This window comes from Haemorhous mexicanus, chromosome 33, assembly GCF_027477595.1.
Source record: "Haemorhous mexicanus isolate bHaeMex1 chromosome 33, bHaeMex1.pri, whole genome shotgun sequence".
NCBI classification, from domain to species: Eukaryota; Metazoa; Chordata; class Aves; order Passeriformes; family Fringillidae; genus Haemorhous; species Haemorhous mexicanus.
The window spans coordinates 444677-459264 of record NC_082373.1 but is presented as its reverse complement, the minus strand read 5'-3'; the positions used below and the strand labels follow the sequence as shown (position 1 = coordinate 459264).

General features: G+C 64.9%; 2 protein-coding genes across 2 annotated transcripts; both read right to left on the bottom strand.

Moving 5' to 3' along the window:
- Positions 1-606: 606 nt before the first annotated feature.
- On the bottom strand, positions 607-4640 carry PRPH (peripherin). Its single transcript, XM_059871762.1, has 9 exons — positions 4294-4640; positions 3491-3551; positions 2935-3030; positions 2701-2862; positions 2503-2628; positions 2203-2423; positions 1817-1866; positions 1606-1682; positions 607-1532 (listed from the first exon to the last, which is right to left on the bottom strand). The coding sequence occupies exons 1-9, from the start codon at positions 4635-4637 to the stop codon at positions 1491-1493; spliced, it is 1179 nt and encodes a 392-aa protein (XP_059727745.1). The 5' UTR covers positions 4638-4640; the 3' UTR covers positions 607-1490.
- A 1134-nt stretch (positions 4641-5774) lies between these two features.
- Positions 5775-10140, bottom strand: LOC132340702 (tubulin alpha-1C chain). Its single transcript, XM_059871761.1, has 4 exons — positions 9987-10140; positions 8198-8420; positions 7967-8115; positions 5775-6797 (listed from the first exon to the last, which is right to left on the bottom strand). The coding sequence occupies exons 1-4, from the start codon at positions 9987-9989 to the stop codon at positions 5826-5828; spliced, it is 1347 nt and encodes a 448-aa protein (XP_059727744.1). The 5' UTR covers positions 9990-10140; the 3' UTR covers positions 5775-5825.
- Positions 10141-14588: the final 4448 nt, after the last annotated feature.

Below are 14588 nucleotides of genomic sequence, written 5' to 3'. Positions count from 1 at the left end.
GGTGTTGCCGTGACCCAGATTGCAATTAGTCCTTCAAATAATGCAAACGGCTTAAAAGAATGCTGTTAATGATGCAAAAAATAGGTTAAAGTAATTCAGTTTTCACGTGAAAAAATTAGCTAAGATAACGTAATTAATAGTGGGGGGGAAAGGTTAAAATAATGCGATTTTATATTATTTTGTTCTTGTAATTAATGGTGCTAAGATTGCATAAAATAATGCAGGTAATTATGCCAAAATTCCATGAGATTATGCAACTTTGTATCATTTGCTATAACACAATAATGCAAAAAAAGTACTTAACGCAATTGACGATGCAAAAAAATACTTAAAATGCAATAATGCAGCATTTGCTTAAAATAAGGCAATTATGTGTGCAAGATTTGTTTAAATAACGCAGTTGTGCATTATTTCCTTAAACTAATTCAATCAGTGGTGCAAAAAACCGCTGCAAACAATGAAATAGTGCAAAAATTTGCTTAAAATAGCAAAACGAATAAGCAAATCTTGCATTAAAGCAATTTTGCATAATTTCGTCGAACTCAATTAATCATGCAAAAAATCGCTTAACGCAATTATAGAAATCAGGGTGTTTCCCCGCACACCCAGAGCCTTGTCACGCTGTAATTAACCCGTAATTAACACGCAATTAACACGGAGTTAACCCGCGGCAGCGATCGGGCCGGGCCGGTGGCGCCCTCTGGCGGTCCCGGTAAGGAACGAACGCGGCGGTGCCCGGCCCGGTGCTGCGATGCTCCGGGAGAACCGGACCGAGGCCCCGTGGGGCTGGAGCGGGATCCCGGGCGTGCCCGTCGTTCCTCTGGAAGTCGCGGGGTCCCGGGAAGGAGCGGAACCCCCGGGATTCGGAGAGTTCAGGGGTTGAGGCTCCTTCCCCGAGACGGTGACACCAGAGCGGACAGCACTTCAATGCCACCGGAGCCGCCAACCCCGGTGTAGCCGGTGCTCGTTCCGGTGATGGGAGGGGAGGTGAGACCCCCCCAGAGTGGCAGTCGTGGCATGGAGAGGGGCTCTGGGACAGAACGGGACTCCAGGGACACAGATCCCGCCTCAGCCGGGCGCTGCTTCCCTTTCTGTCCCACTCCCCATGGCAGTGACACCAGAGGGACATCGCTTGGATGTCACCGGACCCGCCAGCCCCGCGGGCAGCCGGTGCCAGCTGTGGTGGCAGGAGGGAAGCCGAGACCCCAGGGCAGCGTGGGGAACACTCGATATTAAATACAGCTGGGCTTGTGGGTGGGAGAATAATAAACAGGCAATAAATAGCGATAAATAGTGGGGGGACAAGGCACAGGGACACACTGCAAAGGCACAGGGACACACCACAGCGTTGTCCCGTGGTGCTGACAGCAGGAATAGCAATTGGGGCACTCCCAGCCCCCTGCTCTGCTCCATGCCCCGCCCAGGACGCAGCAAGGTCTGGCAAAACCCCCCCACCGTGGGGTCGGGGCCATCGCAGCCGCTCCTCTCTGTCACTTCCCCGCTCGCTCCTTGTGCGATTCCGTCACCACTTGCTGCAAGAGGAGAATTTGGGGATCAGTCCCAGGCAGGGTTGGACCTCCCAGGCAGGGCACCCCCAATTCTCACCTGCCCATCCCGCGTCTCGATGGTTTTGATGAGCACCATCCTCCGTGCCGGGCTCTCTGCAGGCTGCGGCTCCAGCACTGGGCACAGCGGGGCCATCAGCACCCTGTGCCCTCCCAGACACCCTGGGCAGGAGCACAGGGACCCACCCAGGGTCTTTAACCCCGAGGAAAGACCCTCAGACATAGTGAGGGACCCCCAGCTTGTCGCTCACCTGAGCTCCTCATGCTGAAGGAGGTGGTGGGGTGCAGTGGGATGGTGATCCTGGGAGGAGAGGGGCATGAGGAGGGGCTGGGACTCCTGGACATTGCCAGTGACCCTTCCACACCCTCGAGTCTGTGACCTACACCCCAGCTGGGGGCTGTGCCCGTGGGCTGCCAGGCTGGCACCCAGAGCAGAGCTGGAGGCAGCTCCCCCACCATCCCCTGGCCTTGCTTTTATCTCAGCAGCAAGAAGCTCCCATAGGAACCTCTTGTTTTCCTGTGGGAGCAAGGCCTGGAGCTGCCTCCTCCCGGGAAAATCCCACAGTAACCGGGATGACTCAAAGCAGGGGACATCCCCCCGGGCACTGGGGACACTCCTGAGCCGGGCTGCCCTCACCGGCTCTCCTCGCCCTCCAGCAGCTTTCGGTACGTGGCAATCTCGATGTCCAGGGCCATCTTGACGTTCAGCAGGTCCTGGTACTCGCGCAGGTGCCGTGCCATCTCCTCCTTCATCTGCTGGATCTCCTGCTCCAGCCTCCCCACCACGTCCTGGTAGTTCCCGATCTCCTCTCCGAACTCATCCTCCATCTCCCGCATCTGCCGCTGCAGCGCCTCGTTCTGCGGGGGAAGAAGGGGCTGCAAAGGGCCGGGGTGGGGTCTGGTTTTTGCACGCCCCCGAACGCTCCCCGGCTCTCACCACGCCCTTCAGCCCGTCCACCTCGCAGGTCAGGCTCTGGATCTGCCGGCGGGACTCGTTCATCTCCTGCTTGGCCAGCCGCAGCGCCTCGTGGTTACGGTTTGCCGCATCCGAGAGGTCGGCAAACTGCGCGGGCAGGGCGAGTCAGGGCTCTGGGACGCCTCCGCCGCCCCAAAATCCCTCCCCAGCCCCGGGTACCTTTGACTTGTACCATTCCTCGGCTTCCTGCAGGTTCTTGACCGCGATGCTCTCGTACTGGGTGCGGATCTCCCGTAGCGCAGCCGTCAGCTCCGGCTTGCACACCTCCACCTCGGCCAGCCCCGCCGGGCTCGGGCCACTCACCTCCAGGTCCCGCAGCTCCTGCGGGGGCACCTGGGCATCACAAGGACCTGCTCTGCTCCCCCTCCCCGCCCCATCCCGCCCCGGCCCCACCTCCTCGTGCAGTTTCTTGAGGAAGCCGATCTCGTCCATCAGCAGCTCGACCTTGCGCTCCAGCTCCAGGCGGGACAGCGTGGCGTGGTCCACGTCCTGTGGGAGAGGCTGGGATGAGCTGCAGGGCAGCGTGGAGGGGATGAAACGATCCTGGAGCCCCACCCTGGGGTGGTGGGGGTGGTGATGGGCCCAGGCTCAGCCCCCCCAAACCCTGGTTTTGCCCTGGCTCGTGCAGGGCTGGCCCAGCATCACCCCAAACTCCAGCTGGGGTGAGGAGGGAGGTGTGGAGGCACCAGACTGGGGCTACCAGTGTGCACAGTCCTGGGGGTACCAGGGACACTGTGGGTGCTCAGCACTGGGGGCCCCATCCTGGCCCCCCAGGGAGGTGGGACCCTGCACTGATCGGTGCCATTCACGCACCAGCATCTTCCGGGAGCCCAGAATTGGGGTTCCCCAGGGTTATTCCTCGTGCCCACCATTCCCAGTCCCCTCCAGCCATAGATCAAACACGGATCACCGATACTGCATGGGGACACGGACCCGCCAGTCCCCTCACCTTGCGGAACAGCACCAGACTCTTCTCGGCATCCTCGCGCTTCTGCGTCTCGTCCTCCAGCCTGGGGACAGCAAGGGATGAGAGGGAGGTGGGGGCGGGGGTGCAGACCCCTTCCTCCTGTTGCGCACACAGCGGAGGCCAACGGGGTTGGAGCGGCCCCAGCGCTCGCAGCAATCCCCTCCCAGTGTCCCCACCCTTGTCCTGCCCCTCCCAGGGCCCCGCCCTTCCGCAGAGCCCACATCTCCCAGTGCCTCCCGGTGCCTCCCAGTGCCCTCCGTGCGTCCAGCGTGCCTTTCCCAGTGTCTGCTGAGCGTGTCCCTTCCCAGGACATTCGCCAGTCCCAAACCCGCCTTCCCCGGTGCTCCCCCATCCCCATCCCGCTGCATCCTCCGCTCCCCATCCTGGTGCAAAGTCTCATCCCATCACATTCCTCATGCCAGTCCCTCTCTGGCACATTCCCCAGTCTCCATCCCATGCATAACTCATCCCGACACACCCCCGGTGCCCATTGCAGTTCATCTCTCATCCCAGTTCATCCCTCATCCCAGTTCATCCCTCATCCCGGTTTATCTCCCATCCCCGTTCATCCCTTGTTCATCCCAGTTCATCCCTCATCCCGGTCCATCCCTCATCCCGGTTCATCTCCCATCCCAGTCCATCCCTCATCCCAGTTCATCTCCCATCCCAGTCCATCCCTCATCCCAGTTCATTCCCTGGTCCCCGGCACATCCCCCACTCCCCACCCCCACATCCCTCATCCCGACCCATCCTTGCTCCCCACCCCGCTGCCTCCCCCGGCCCACCGCTGCCGCAGGGCCGCCAGGTCGGTGGCGAGCCCGTCCCGCTCCGCCTGGAGCCGGTCCCGGTCGCGGCCGAGGCGCTGCAGCCGCTCCCGCAGCCCCCGCAGCTCCCCTTGCACCAGCCCGGTGCGGGGCCCGGTGGCGGCGGTGGCGCGGCCCAGGGCGGCGCGGAGGGTCCCGTTCTGCCGTTCCAGCGCCCGCACCCGCTCCAGGAAAGCGGCGAAACGATCGTTCAGTGCCGCCAGTTCCTCCCGCTCCGCTCCCCGCGCTGCCGCCGCCGCCGCCAGCCGCTCCGGGGCCACGGTGAGCGGCGGCGGCATCCCGGGGTCGCGGTCACGGCGGCTCATGGTGGCACCGGGAGGGCGCTGGCTGCCGGTAGCGGCTGTTTATAGCCGCTGTTATGGACAGCGGCTCCGCCCCGCCGGGGGGACCCGGGGTACGGGACAGAGAGAGGGGAGGGGTCTCCCGGCCGGAGGGAGGATCGGAGGCTGCGGATTGTCCCCTCGAGGGGGCGGGGAAAGGGGCTGGGGGCGGTCGGGGATGCTCCTCGGTACGAGGGGCGGGGGCTGCAGGATGTCGGGCTGCAGTCATTCCCCTTCAGGGGGGCTCGGGGACCACCTCGGGATGCAAGGCGAGGGGTTGGGGGATGCAGGCAGAGGAAGCCAGCAGCACCAGGGGCAAGGGGGAGAGGATCCGAGGGTGCCCGGGAGACACAGGACCCCCCTTGCTCGGTCAGAAGGAGAGAGACCCTTATGGGCCCCCCCCCCAGGCAGCATGGGGGTACAGACCCCCCAGCTGGGATGCAGAGGGGGCTGCAGGGCTCAGGCAGAGCACCCCTCAGAGCTGGGTGCCATTCTCCCCGGGGTGCTCAGCATCCAGGGAGGGGGGGCCCTCTCATCCACCCCCCTCCCTTTCTGTCGGGGCCGCCGTGACTCGGCTCTGCGGGAGCTGCCATGCGCGGGGCAGCGCTGGACAGAGGCTCTGCAACCCCCCGGAACCCCCCCTTTCCGGGCAGCCAGGGCGGCACTTACGGGAAGGAGTCGCTGCCCTGCCCAGAGGCTGTGGGGAGGGGAGGGTCCCACCCGCCCAGGACCCCCTCCCAGCTCTGCAGAGAGCTGCACCGAGAGTGGCTCCATGCCAGCAGCAGCATGACACCATGTCCAGCCCCTCTGCACCAGGCTCTGGGCAGGACACTGGGGCTCTCAGGGGTCTCCCCTCACCTGGTAACCCTCCCGAGGGCCAGCAGAACGCTGAGGAGGACATGAGCCCCCCACCACTGCAGGCACTGCCTTCTCACAGCACAGGAGGCAGCCAGGGACCCCAATCCCACACGACCCCCCAGCCTCTCCCAGCACAGCCCCTGTGCCAGCTGGCAGCAGGGCCTGGCAGCCAGCCCAGCTGAGGCCCCCCCCCCCCGCCTCCCCTGGGACGTCCCCCCAGGTCACCACAAGGCGGATTGTCCCAGCACAATGAAGAGGCAGCACTGGAGAGAGGCATTTTAATGAACAGCACCACAGTGTTGAGACAAGGCGCTACTATTCCTCTCCATCCTCATCGCCCTCCATGCTGTCAGCTCCCACCTCCTCGTAATCCTTCTCCAGGGCAGCCATATCCTCACGGGCCTCCGAGAACTCGCCCTCCTCCATGCCCTCCCCCACGTACCAGTGCACAAACGCCCTCTTGGCGTACATCAGGTCAAACTTGTGGTCCAGGCGGGCCCAGGCCTCGGCGATGGCCGTGGTGTTGCTCAGCATGCACACAGCCCTCTGCACCTTGGCCAGGTCGCCCCCGGGCACCACCGTGGGGGGCTGGTAGTTGATGCCCACCTTGAAACCGGTGGGGCACCAGTCCACAAACTGGATGGTGCGCTTGGTCTTGATGGTGGCGATGGCGGCGTTGACATCCTTGGGCACCACGTCCCCGCGGTACAGCAGGCAGCACGCCATGTACTTGCCGTGGCGAGGGTCACACTTGACCATCTGGTTGGCCGGCTCGAAGCAGGCGTTGGTGATCTCGGCCACCGTCAGCTGCTCGTGATAAGCCTTCTCAGCAGAGATGACCGGGGCGTAGGTGGCCAGTGGGAAGTGGATGCGGGGGTAGGGCACCAGGTTGGTCTGGAATTCTGTCAGGTCGACGTTCAGGGCTCCGTCAAAGCGCAGAGAGGCCGTGATGGATGACACGATCTGGCTGATGAGGCGGTTCAGGTTGGTGTAGGTTGGGCGCTCGATGTCCAGGTTGCGGCGGCAGATGTCGTAGATGGCCTCGTTGTCCACCATGAAGGCGCAGTCGGAGTGCTCCAGGGTGGTGTGGGTGGTCAGGATGGAGTTGTAGGGCTCCACCACGGCCGTGGACACCTGTGGGGCTGGGTAGATGGAGAACTCCAGCTTGGACTTCTTGCCGTAGTCGACAGAGAGCCGCTCCATGAGCAGGGAGGTGAAGCCAGAGCCGGTGCCACCGCCAAAGCTGTGGAACACCAGGAAGCCCTGCAGCCCTGTGCACTGGTCAGCCTGCCAGGAGGGGAAGAAGAAAAGAAGACCAAACTGTCAGGAATTCTGAACTTCAGCTGTTACTGACTTGCCCTGGAAGGTAAATATTTGTCCCAGGATCTCAGGACCTTCCCACCTGGCCCAGGGAAAGGGACCCCATCCTGCAGGGATTTGGGGACACTCAGTAGAGACAAGGAAGGGCATGTTTGTTCCAGGCAGCAGAACTTGCTCCTCTCTGTGGCCTCATGAGGACATTCTCAGGGTGTTCCAGCACCACAGCAGGAACCACCAGGGTGGTGGACAAGGTGGCCCTGACCTTACATGTTGGACACTGACTCATGGTGGATACCCCAGCTCTTGGGAGACATCCCAGCAGCCTCTGGGAGTCAACCACAGCTTCACCCCCTCTTTTTCCAAGAGGGTGCAGCAGGAACAGGCTCTGATCCCACAAGAGCCCACGGGCAGCCAGCTCAGCCTTTGATGTGCCAGGAGCTCCCCGAGCGGAGCCGCTGGCGCAGCAGGTCCGGCCACCACGGCGCCAGCCCCAGCGTGGGAACCAGAGGTTCAAAGAGCTTGGGCAGCCACACCAGTCAAACCAGTGCTGCACCAGCACCCAAACTATCTGTCCTGCCCCCCTGCCCTGGCCATGGGGCTTCGCACCCTCCTCCCCTTGGCAAGGCCTAGCAATGGGCTAGGATAGGGCCAGCAAGTCCCTACCGGGACAGCCCTACCCTCTGCCCCAAAGTGCTGACGGACTGAGAAGGACCAGCCCAAGGACACCTGAAGCTTCCCCTTGTCCTCACATCCCCCACAGAGACGGAGCAAGCTCAGGGTGCACATCCTGTCCTGGTGGGGTTGCAGAGCCCTGAGTAAAGGGATTCTGGTCAAGGGGAAGGGGCTGATCCTGATCACTTAGAGGATCCAGACCCCATAGGGAGCCAGGATGTGCTGCAGGCTGACACATGACTCACAACAAATCCATCCAGATCCTGGAGGCACAACAGGGGTCATGCAGGTCCCACCAGGTCCCAACAGGAAGGTAGGGGATCCCTCCTGGCAAAACCCCCCTCTCTGCCCCAAAGCTCTGATGGACTGAGAAGGACCTGCCCAGGCACAACTGGAGCTGCCCTTTGTCCCCACACCCCCCGTAGGGACAAACCCACCCCATGAGAACCCCCCAGGCTGCTCACCAGCTTGCGGATGCGGTCAAGGACCAGGTCGATGATCTCCTTGCCGATGGTGTAGTGCCCGCGGGCGTAGTTGTTGGCAGCATCCTCCTTGCCCGTGATCAGCTGCTCGGGGTGGAAGAGCTGCCGGTACGTGCCCGTGCGCACCTCGTCTGCGGGGACAGCCCCGGGCCCCGTTAGCACCCAGCGCCCGCCGACAGCGCCCGCCCCGCCGGCCGCCCCCCGCGCCCTCACCGATCACCGTGGGTTCCAGGTCCACGAACACAGCCCGGGGCACGTGCTTGCCGGCGCCCGTCTCGCTGAAGAAGGTGTTGAAGGAGTCGTCCCCCCCGCCGATGGTCTTGTCGCTGGGCATCTGCCCGTCGGGCTGGATGCCGTGCTCCAGGCAGTACAGCTCCCAGCAGGCATTGCCGATCTGCACGCCCGCTTGGCCCACGTGGATGGAGATGCACTCGCGCTGCGGGGGCACACGGCACTGGGTCACCCCTTTTGTCCCCTCTCTGTCCCACCCCGGCACCCACCGGGCTGGGAAGGGTCTCTCCTCAAGGCTGGATGGAGCCGGATCCTGCCCGGACGCACCCGTTGTGCTCAGCTTTGGTGGCGCCATCCTGCTCCCCCTGCCAGGGGCTGAGACCCTGCACCAGCTGGTGCCCTTCACCCTACACACCCCACAGAGCCAGGAACTGGGGTTCCCCAGGGTTATTGCTGGTCTCCACTATTCCCAGTTCCCTCCATCCCTGGCTCCAATGAGGACAGGGACACTTAACCCTCTCTGCAGGGACAGGGACACTCCTATATCTCAGGGAACATCTCTTCTCCAGTGCAGAGTGTGCTCAGCTCCGAGGGCCCCATCCTGCCCCTCCTGGGAGCTGTGACCCTGCCCTTTGGGGGATAAAGAGATCTCACAGGGACTCAAGCTCAGCACCCCCAAACCCCAGTTGTGCCCTGGCTCGTGCAGGGCTGACCCAGCATCACCCCAAACTCCAGCTGGAAAACACCCATGAGCTGAGGAGGGAGGTGTGAGGGACCAGACTGGGGCTACCAGTGTGCACAGTCCTGGGGGTACCAGGGACACTGGGGGTGCTCAGCACTGGGGGTCCCATCCTGGCCCCCCAGGGAGGTGGGACCCTGCACTGATCGGTGCCATTTGTGCACCAGCACCTCCCACGAGCCCAGAATTGGGGTTCCCCAGGGTTATTCCTTGTGCCCACCATTCCCAATCCCCTCCACCCACGGATCACACACAGGGACAGTGACAGGGACACTTCAGCCCCTTCCCCAGGGCGCTGCTCATCACTTCGGGGGCAGCCTTGAGCCTCTTGGAATGTGGAGCCGCTCCCTTCTCCAGCCGCCCTTGCACAATCCCGGCCTATCCTGGTTCCTGAACCGCGCTTGTGGCCGCCTGGCAGCCAGCTCCACCCGGGCCAGAACAAACTCCGGTGACCGGGAGGACTTTCCCCGTGCCAGCCGCTCCTGGCTGTGCCCGGGCCACGTTGGGATCCGCTCCCCCCGCCGTGACCCACACCCACGCGCGTCCCAGCGAACACAGCCACGAGAGAGTGGCACGGGGGGGTGCCCCCAGTGCCCCCAAACCGCCTCGCAGCCTGTTCCTCTCCTGAGGGGTGCCATGAGGACGAGTTTAGTCCCCGCGTGGGAGCCCAGGACACGCAGCGCCACTCGGCGTGTCCCCACGCATTCAGCAGGGAGCTGCGGGGAAGATCAGCACAGCCCGAGGGTGGAGGTCCCCCGGGGCAGCGACCCCCCGGTCCTGGGGGGCACACGCACCCCCACCTCAGGTCCTGCCCGGCACGAGCCAGAACTCGGCCGCCCCACGGAACGTCCGGAACACGCGAGAAGCTCCCAACGCCTCCAGAGCGCAGCCCCATGAGCTGCAGGGGACATGGGGGGACCCGGTACGCAGCCACCGCTCAGCTCCCCTCGCTGCTCGGGGGGTCCCGCACTCCCCGGGGGTCCCTCCCGGCACGGAAACCCCTCAGGACCCCCGCACGCCCCCAGCCCTCACCATGGCCGCTCGCTGCCCGAACCGTTACGGAGCCGTCGAGGAGGGAGGCGGGGGTTGCCCCGTAGGGCCCCCGAGTTAAACCCCAGGGGCGGGGCCTCAGAGGGGGCGGGGACAGAGGAGGAGCCAGTAGGCGTTTGCCCCGCCCCCAGGCCACGCGGCGCTCTGGACACGCCCTCTCCGCCCCGCCTCGATTTTGATTGGCCGGTTCGAAAGTCGGCGAGGGTGGGTGGGTGGTGACGTCAGCGGAGCGGAATGCGGTGGGCGGGAGGCGGGGAGGGGCGTGGTCTCTAGTTGAAATGGGCGTGGTTATGGGCGGTGAAAGGGGCGGAGACAGCGGGGCGGAGAGTTGGGGGTCCCGAGGGTTGAGGGGGCTGGGCGGGCAGACAGGGGCGAATTGGGGGGGGTCAGCGGGGTCGGAAGGCGATAGGGGCGGCGGGGCCGGAGGAATATTGGGGTGGGGGGGCTTTAGAGGGGCTTTAGAGGCGGGGGGCTTTGCGGTATTGGGGCGGTGGGCTCAGGCGGCGGCAGGTTGGGTCCCTGAAGCCCCCGGCTGCAGCCTCAGGGAACGCCACAGCCCCGCCTGGGTTAGAGGTCTCGGGGGTCCGGTAATCCCTCCCCGCGGCCCCGTCCCCATCCCGGTGCCGTTCCCGTGGGAAGCCCCGCGGGCTCCCGTCGCGCCGGCTCCTGTGCCCGCCGCCGCCCTGCTCCCTGACAGCCCCGGGGCTCCCCCGAGGGAACCCACGCGAGGCAGGTCCTGTGGGGCAGGACGGACAGGGCCGGGGGAGCATCTCACGCCCACCCTCGGGGTGCAGTGCCCTGTCCCGCCCTGCCTCCCCCGCTCTGGGTTGGTTTGAAGCGGGTGGGAGTGGCGTTCCAAAGGCCACAGAGGGGTTTGGGACAGCATGGGGACATTGGGGTCGGCCCCGAGACGGAATTACAGACCCCACGCTCCCCAGTGTCCCCCCAGTCCCTGGGCACCCCTCACAGCCTGGGCACCCCTCACAGCCTGGGCACCTCAGTGTCCCCCCCCGCCCCTGAGCTCCCTCAGTGTCCCCCCCACTCCCTCAACACCCTCAGTGCCCCCCCCAGTCACTCCCAGTGTCCCCTCACAGCCTGAGCCCCCGGTGTCTCCCCGCTCCCTGGGCACATCCCCGGAGCTGGCACACGCCCAGGGCCGGGGTGCCCGTTGTTCCCCCACCCGTGAGCCCCCGGTAGCACCGGAGCCCTCCGAGCCCCCACCACGCCGGTCCCGGGGCCCTGCTGGCGGTCGGGGGTGCTTTAGGGGGGCCGGGCCGAGGGCGGACCCCTCCGAGAGCAGGGTCTCTCCCAGCTCACCCCCACCCCTCCGCCGCCCCGCTCCTTTATTCCCGGCTTTGCCGCATTGCGGAACCGCCCCGCACGCAGGCGGTGCCGCAGCCCCCTCCCCACGGGCAGCGAGCCCGCAGCCCCCCGCACCCTACGGCTGCTCCCCCTGCCCACCGCAGTGCCCCCTCCCCCCCTTCCGAGGCCGAGTCTCCCTTTTGTTGTGGCTCCGGGAGGGGGTGGGAAGGGGTGGGGGTGGCGGGAGGGGGCACCGGGACACCCAGGTTGCGGGAACACCGGCGACATGTCTCTGCTCCCTCTCACAGGGAATGCTCCGCTGCCCCCAACACCGGGGCTGGAGGGGTTTTCCCTCTGCCCTCCGCGTGGGGCAGGGGCGCGGTCAGGGGTGGGTGCCACCCCTCCGAGGGTCCAGCCCCCCTGTGCCACCCTTGGCCAGCCGGGGGGCGGCGGGGCCCCTCCAGCACAGCACCCCGGAGAGGAGCGGCCCCCCCAACCCGAGCTGCCCTGTCTCTCCATCTGAATGAACCTGTCACATCGATGATGGCAGCGGATGGACAGACAGACAGACAGACAGAGCTGGATTCTGCGGGGAAAACAGGCTAAAAATAGCAGCAGCCTGTGTCTGGGTTGTCAGCCCCGAGCCACGACAGCTCCTGATGAGGCTGAGACCCTTCGATCCCTGGGGACAGCGTGTCCCAGCCGTGGGGTTCGAGGTCACCAATTTGGGATCCTCAGGAAGGGCCCAAAGTGGGGGAGGCTGGGAATCTCAGCCGTGCCACGGGCAGGAGTCCAGCAGCCGGGAAATCAGCCCACGCAGGGTGAGATGCCAGCTCTGGGAGCTCCCGAGTCACCCAGCCCGAGTGGGGACAGCCATGGGGACTCTGTGCAGACAGGGGTGACCCCGGAGTGGTCTAGGGTCTATCCCACCCAGTGACACCAGGGGGTTGGACATGGCGGGGGAGGACAGCAACCGTCACCAGGAGCCACCACGTTGCTACCAACAGTCAACAGAGCAGAGCCGAATGGAAGCACAGGAGTGGGGGGGGCTGGGAGCTGTGCCACCCCCCCACCCCCGGCCAGCACTCAGCAGGGCTGGATACTGGGGGGGCCACAGGGATGGTGACATCCATGGCAGGGTGGGCACTGAGGGACCCCAGGGCCTGGGTACCCCCCCTTGGCAAGGGGGTCCCGAGGACAGTGCCCCACCCTCAGGGTTGTGCACTGGGGGTCCCAAGGATGGTGCCCCAACCTCAGAGTCAGGCTCTGGGGGTCCCAAGGATGGTGCCCCACCCTCGGGATCAGACACTGGGGGGTCCCAAGGATGGTGGGGTGAGGTACTGGAGGTCCCAAGGACAGTGCCCACCCTCAGGGTTGTGCACTGGGGGTCCCAGGGATGGTGCCCCATCCTCAGGGTCAGGCACTGGAGGTTCCAAGGACAGTGCCCCACCCTCAGGGTTGTGCCCTGGGGGTCCCAAGGACAGTGGAGTGAGGCACTGGGGGTCTCAAGGACGGTGCCCCACCCTTGGGGTCGGGCACTGGGGGTCCCAAAGACAGTTCCCTGCCCTTGGGATCAGACATTGGGGGTCCCAAGGACAGTGCCCACCCTCAGGATCAGACATTGGGGGTCCCAAGGACAGTGCCCCACCCTCAGGATCAGGCACTGGGGGTCCCAAGGACAGTGCCCCACCCTCAGGATCAGGCACTGGGGGTCCCAAGGACAGTGGGGGTCCCAGGGATGGTATCCTCACCATGATAATAAGGCCAGGCAGTGGTGAGAACCCGCCCTTGTCTTCTGCCTGCAACCCCCCGCCCACCAGGCCCCAGGATGGATGTTGGGGAAGGGGGATGCGAGGGGGGGGGTCCCACCCTCTCTCCTAGCAACCGGTCTCCTAGCAACGCCACCGATTGCCTGGCAGCAGCAGTCGGTGCAGGACGTGTGGCTGTCCATACCCAAGGAGATGGGAGGGGGCTGGGGGGCACCACGGGGGCTGCAGCACCCTGTGCCCCTCGCCCTACACCCCACATCACCCACGGGGGCTGAGCCACCGCTGCCCCTATGAGGCACCTCCCGCCCACAGCTCGGGGCAATGGGGTGGGTGGGGCCTCTCCTGAGCTTGGAGAGTGGTCCCTGAGGCAGGGGGCTGCTGTCAGCCCCCCAAACGCCTGGTTTGGGGACACAATGGGGACACCCTGACAGGCTCCACACTAGTGTTGAGAACTTGGAACTGTAAGAGAACAAAGGCAGGAGGCATTTCCCATGCAGGGATGGACCTACAGCGGGGTCAGGGCTGGGGGGCTGAGCTGCTTTGGGGTCAGGGTGCCCCAAAACAGCCATTTGTCATGGGGACCAGCCTGGTGGGAGCCAAATCTCTTGGGTTTTGTCTACTCAGCAAAGCCGGGAACACCTGGTCCTTTGTTCTGGTGGGCGATGCCCAAATCCCATCCCCTCTTTGTTTGCAGCTCTGCAGCCCCAGCAGCACCCCAAAACAAGGGTGCCCCAGGGGCATGGGGCTGGCAGTGGGGACACAGGGATGGCGGTGGGGACACGGGGATGGCCGTGGGGACATAGGCTGGGCAGCAGGGACATGGGAACTTTGGTTCTGCCCAGAAATCTGCATAATGTGGGAAACACCAGGAAAAAAACAGGGATTTCTCAGCAGGGGGGGCATCCTGGCAGCTCCACCTGCAGCAGCTGGGGCCATGAATGTGGTGTGGGGTCACTCCTCTGCAGGGACCGAGCCCCCCAGCACCTCCTGGCTCGGGGAACTGACCCCCAGCCTCTGTGGGCTTTGCAAGAACCAGCCGGGGGGGGGGGGACGCCCCCCCAGGAGTGGGAAACCCCAGGCTGTGGGGCTGGTGGCTCGGGGGGGCTGCAGCAGATGGAGGGGTGGCCAGGGGACGCGTGTCCCAGTGTCCCAGCTGTGTCCTAACCACCAGCTGCCGCACAGCAGCTGCTGCTCTGCCCAAGCCCCCAGCCCAAAACTGCCCTGGGGGCTTTTGTCCCCTGTGTCCTCCCGCTGTCCCTCACTCCCTCCCGGCCCTGCTCGTCCCCAGCTGCCCGAGGGGATGGCTCTTTGTCCCCCGGCTGGGCCCCGCAGCGCTGGTTCCCACTGCCCGAGCAGACAAAGAGGCGCTGGAAGGGCTGGGCACGGCGGGGAAAGGGCCGGCACAGGCACAGGGCCATGGCAGGGACAGGGCTGAGAACCAGGGCACTGTGGCACGGCCAGGGATGGGGACAGTGTCCCTGGAGATGGGCACAGGGATGAGAACAGTGTCCCT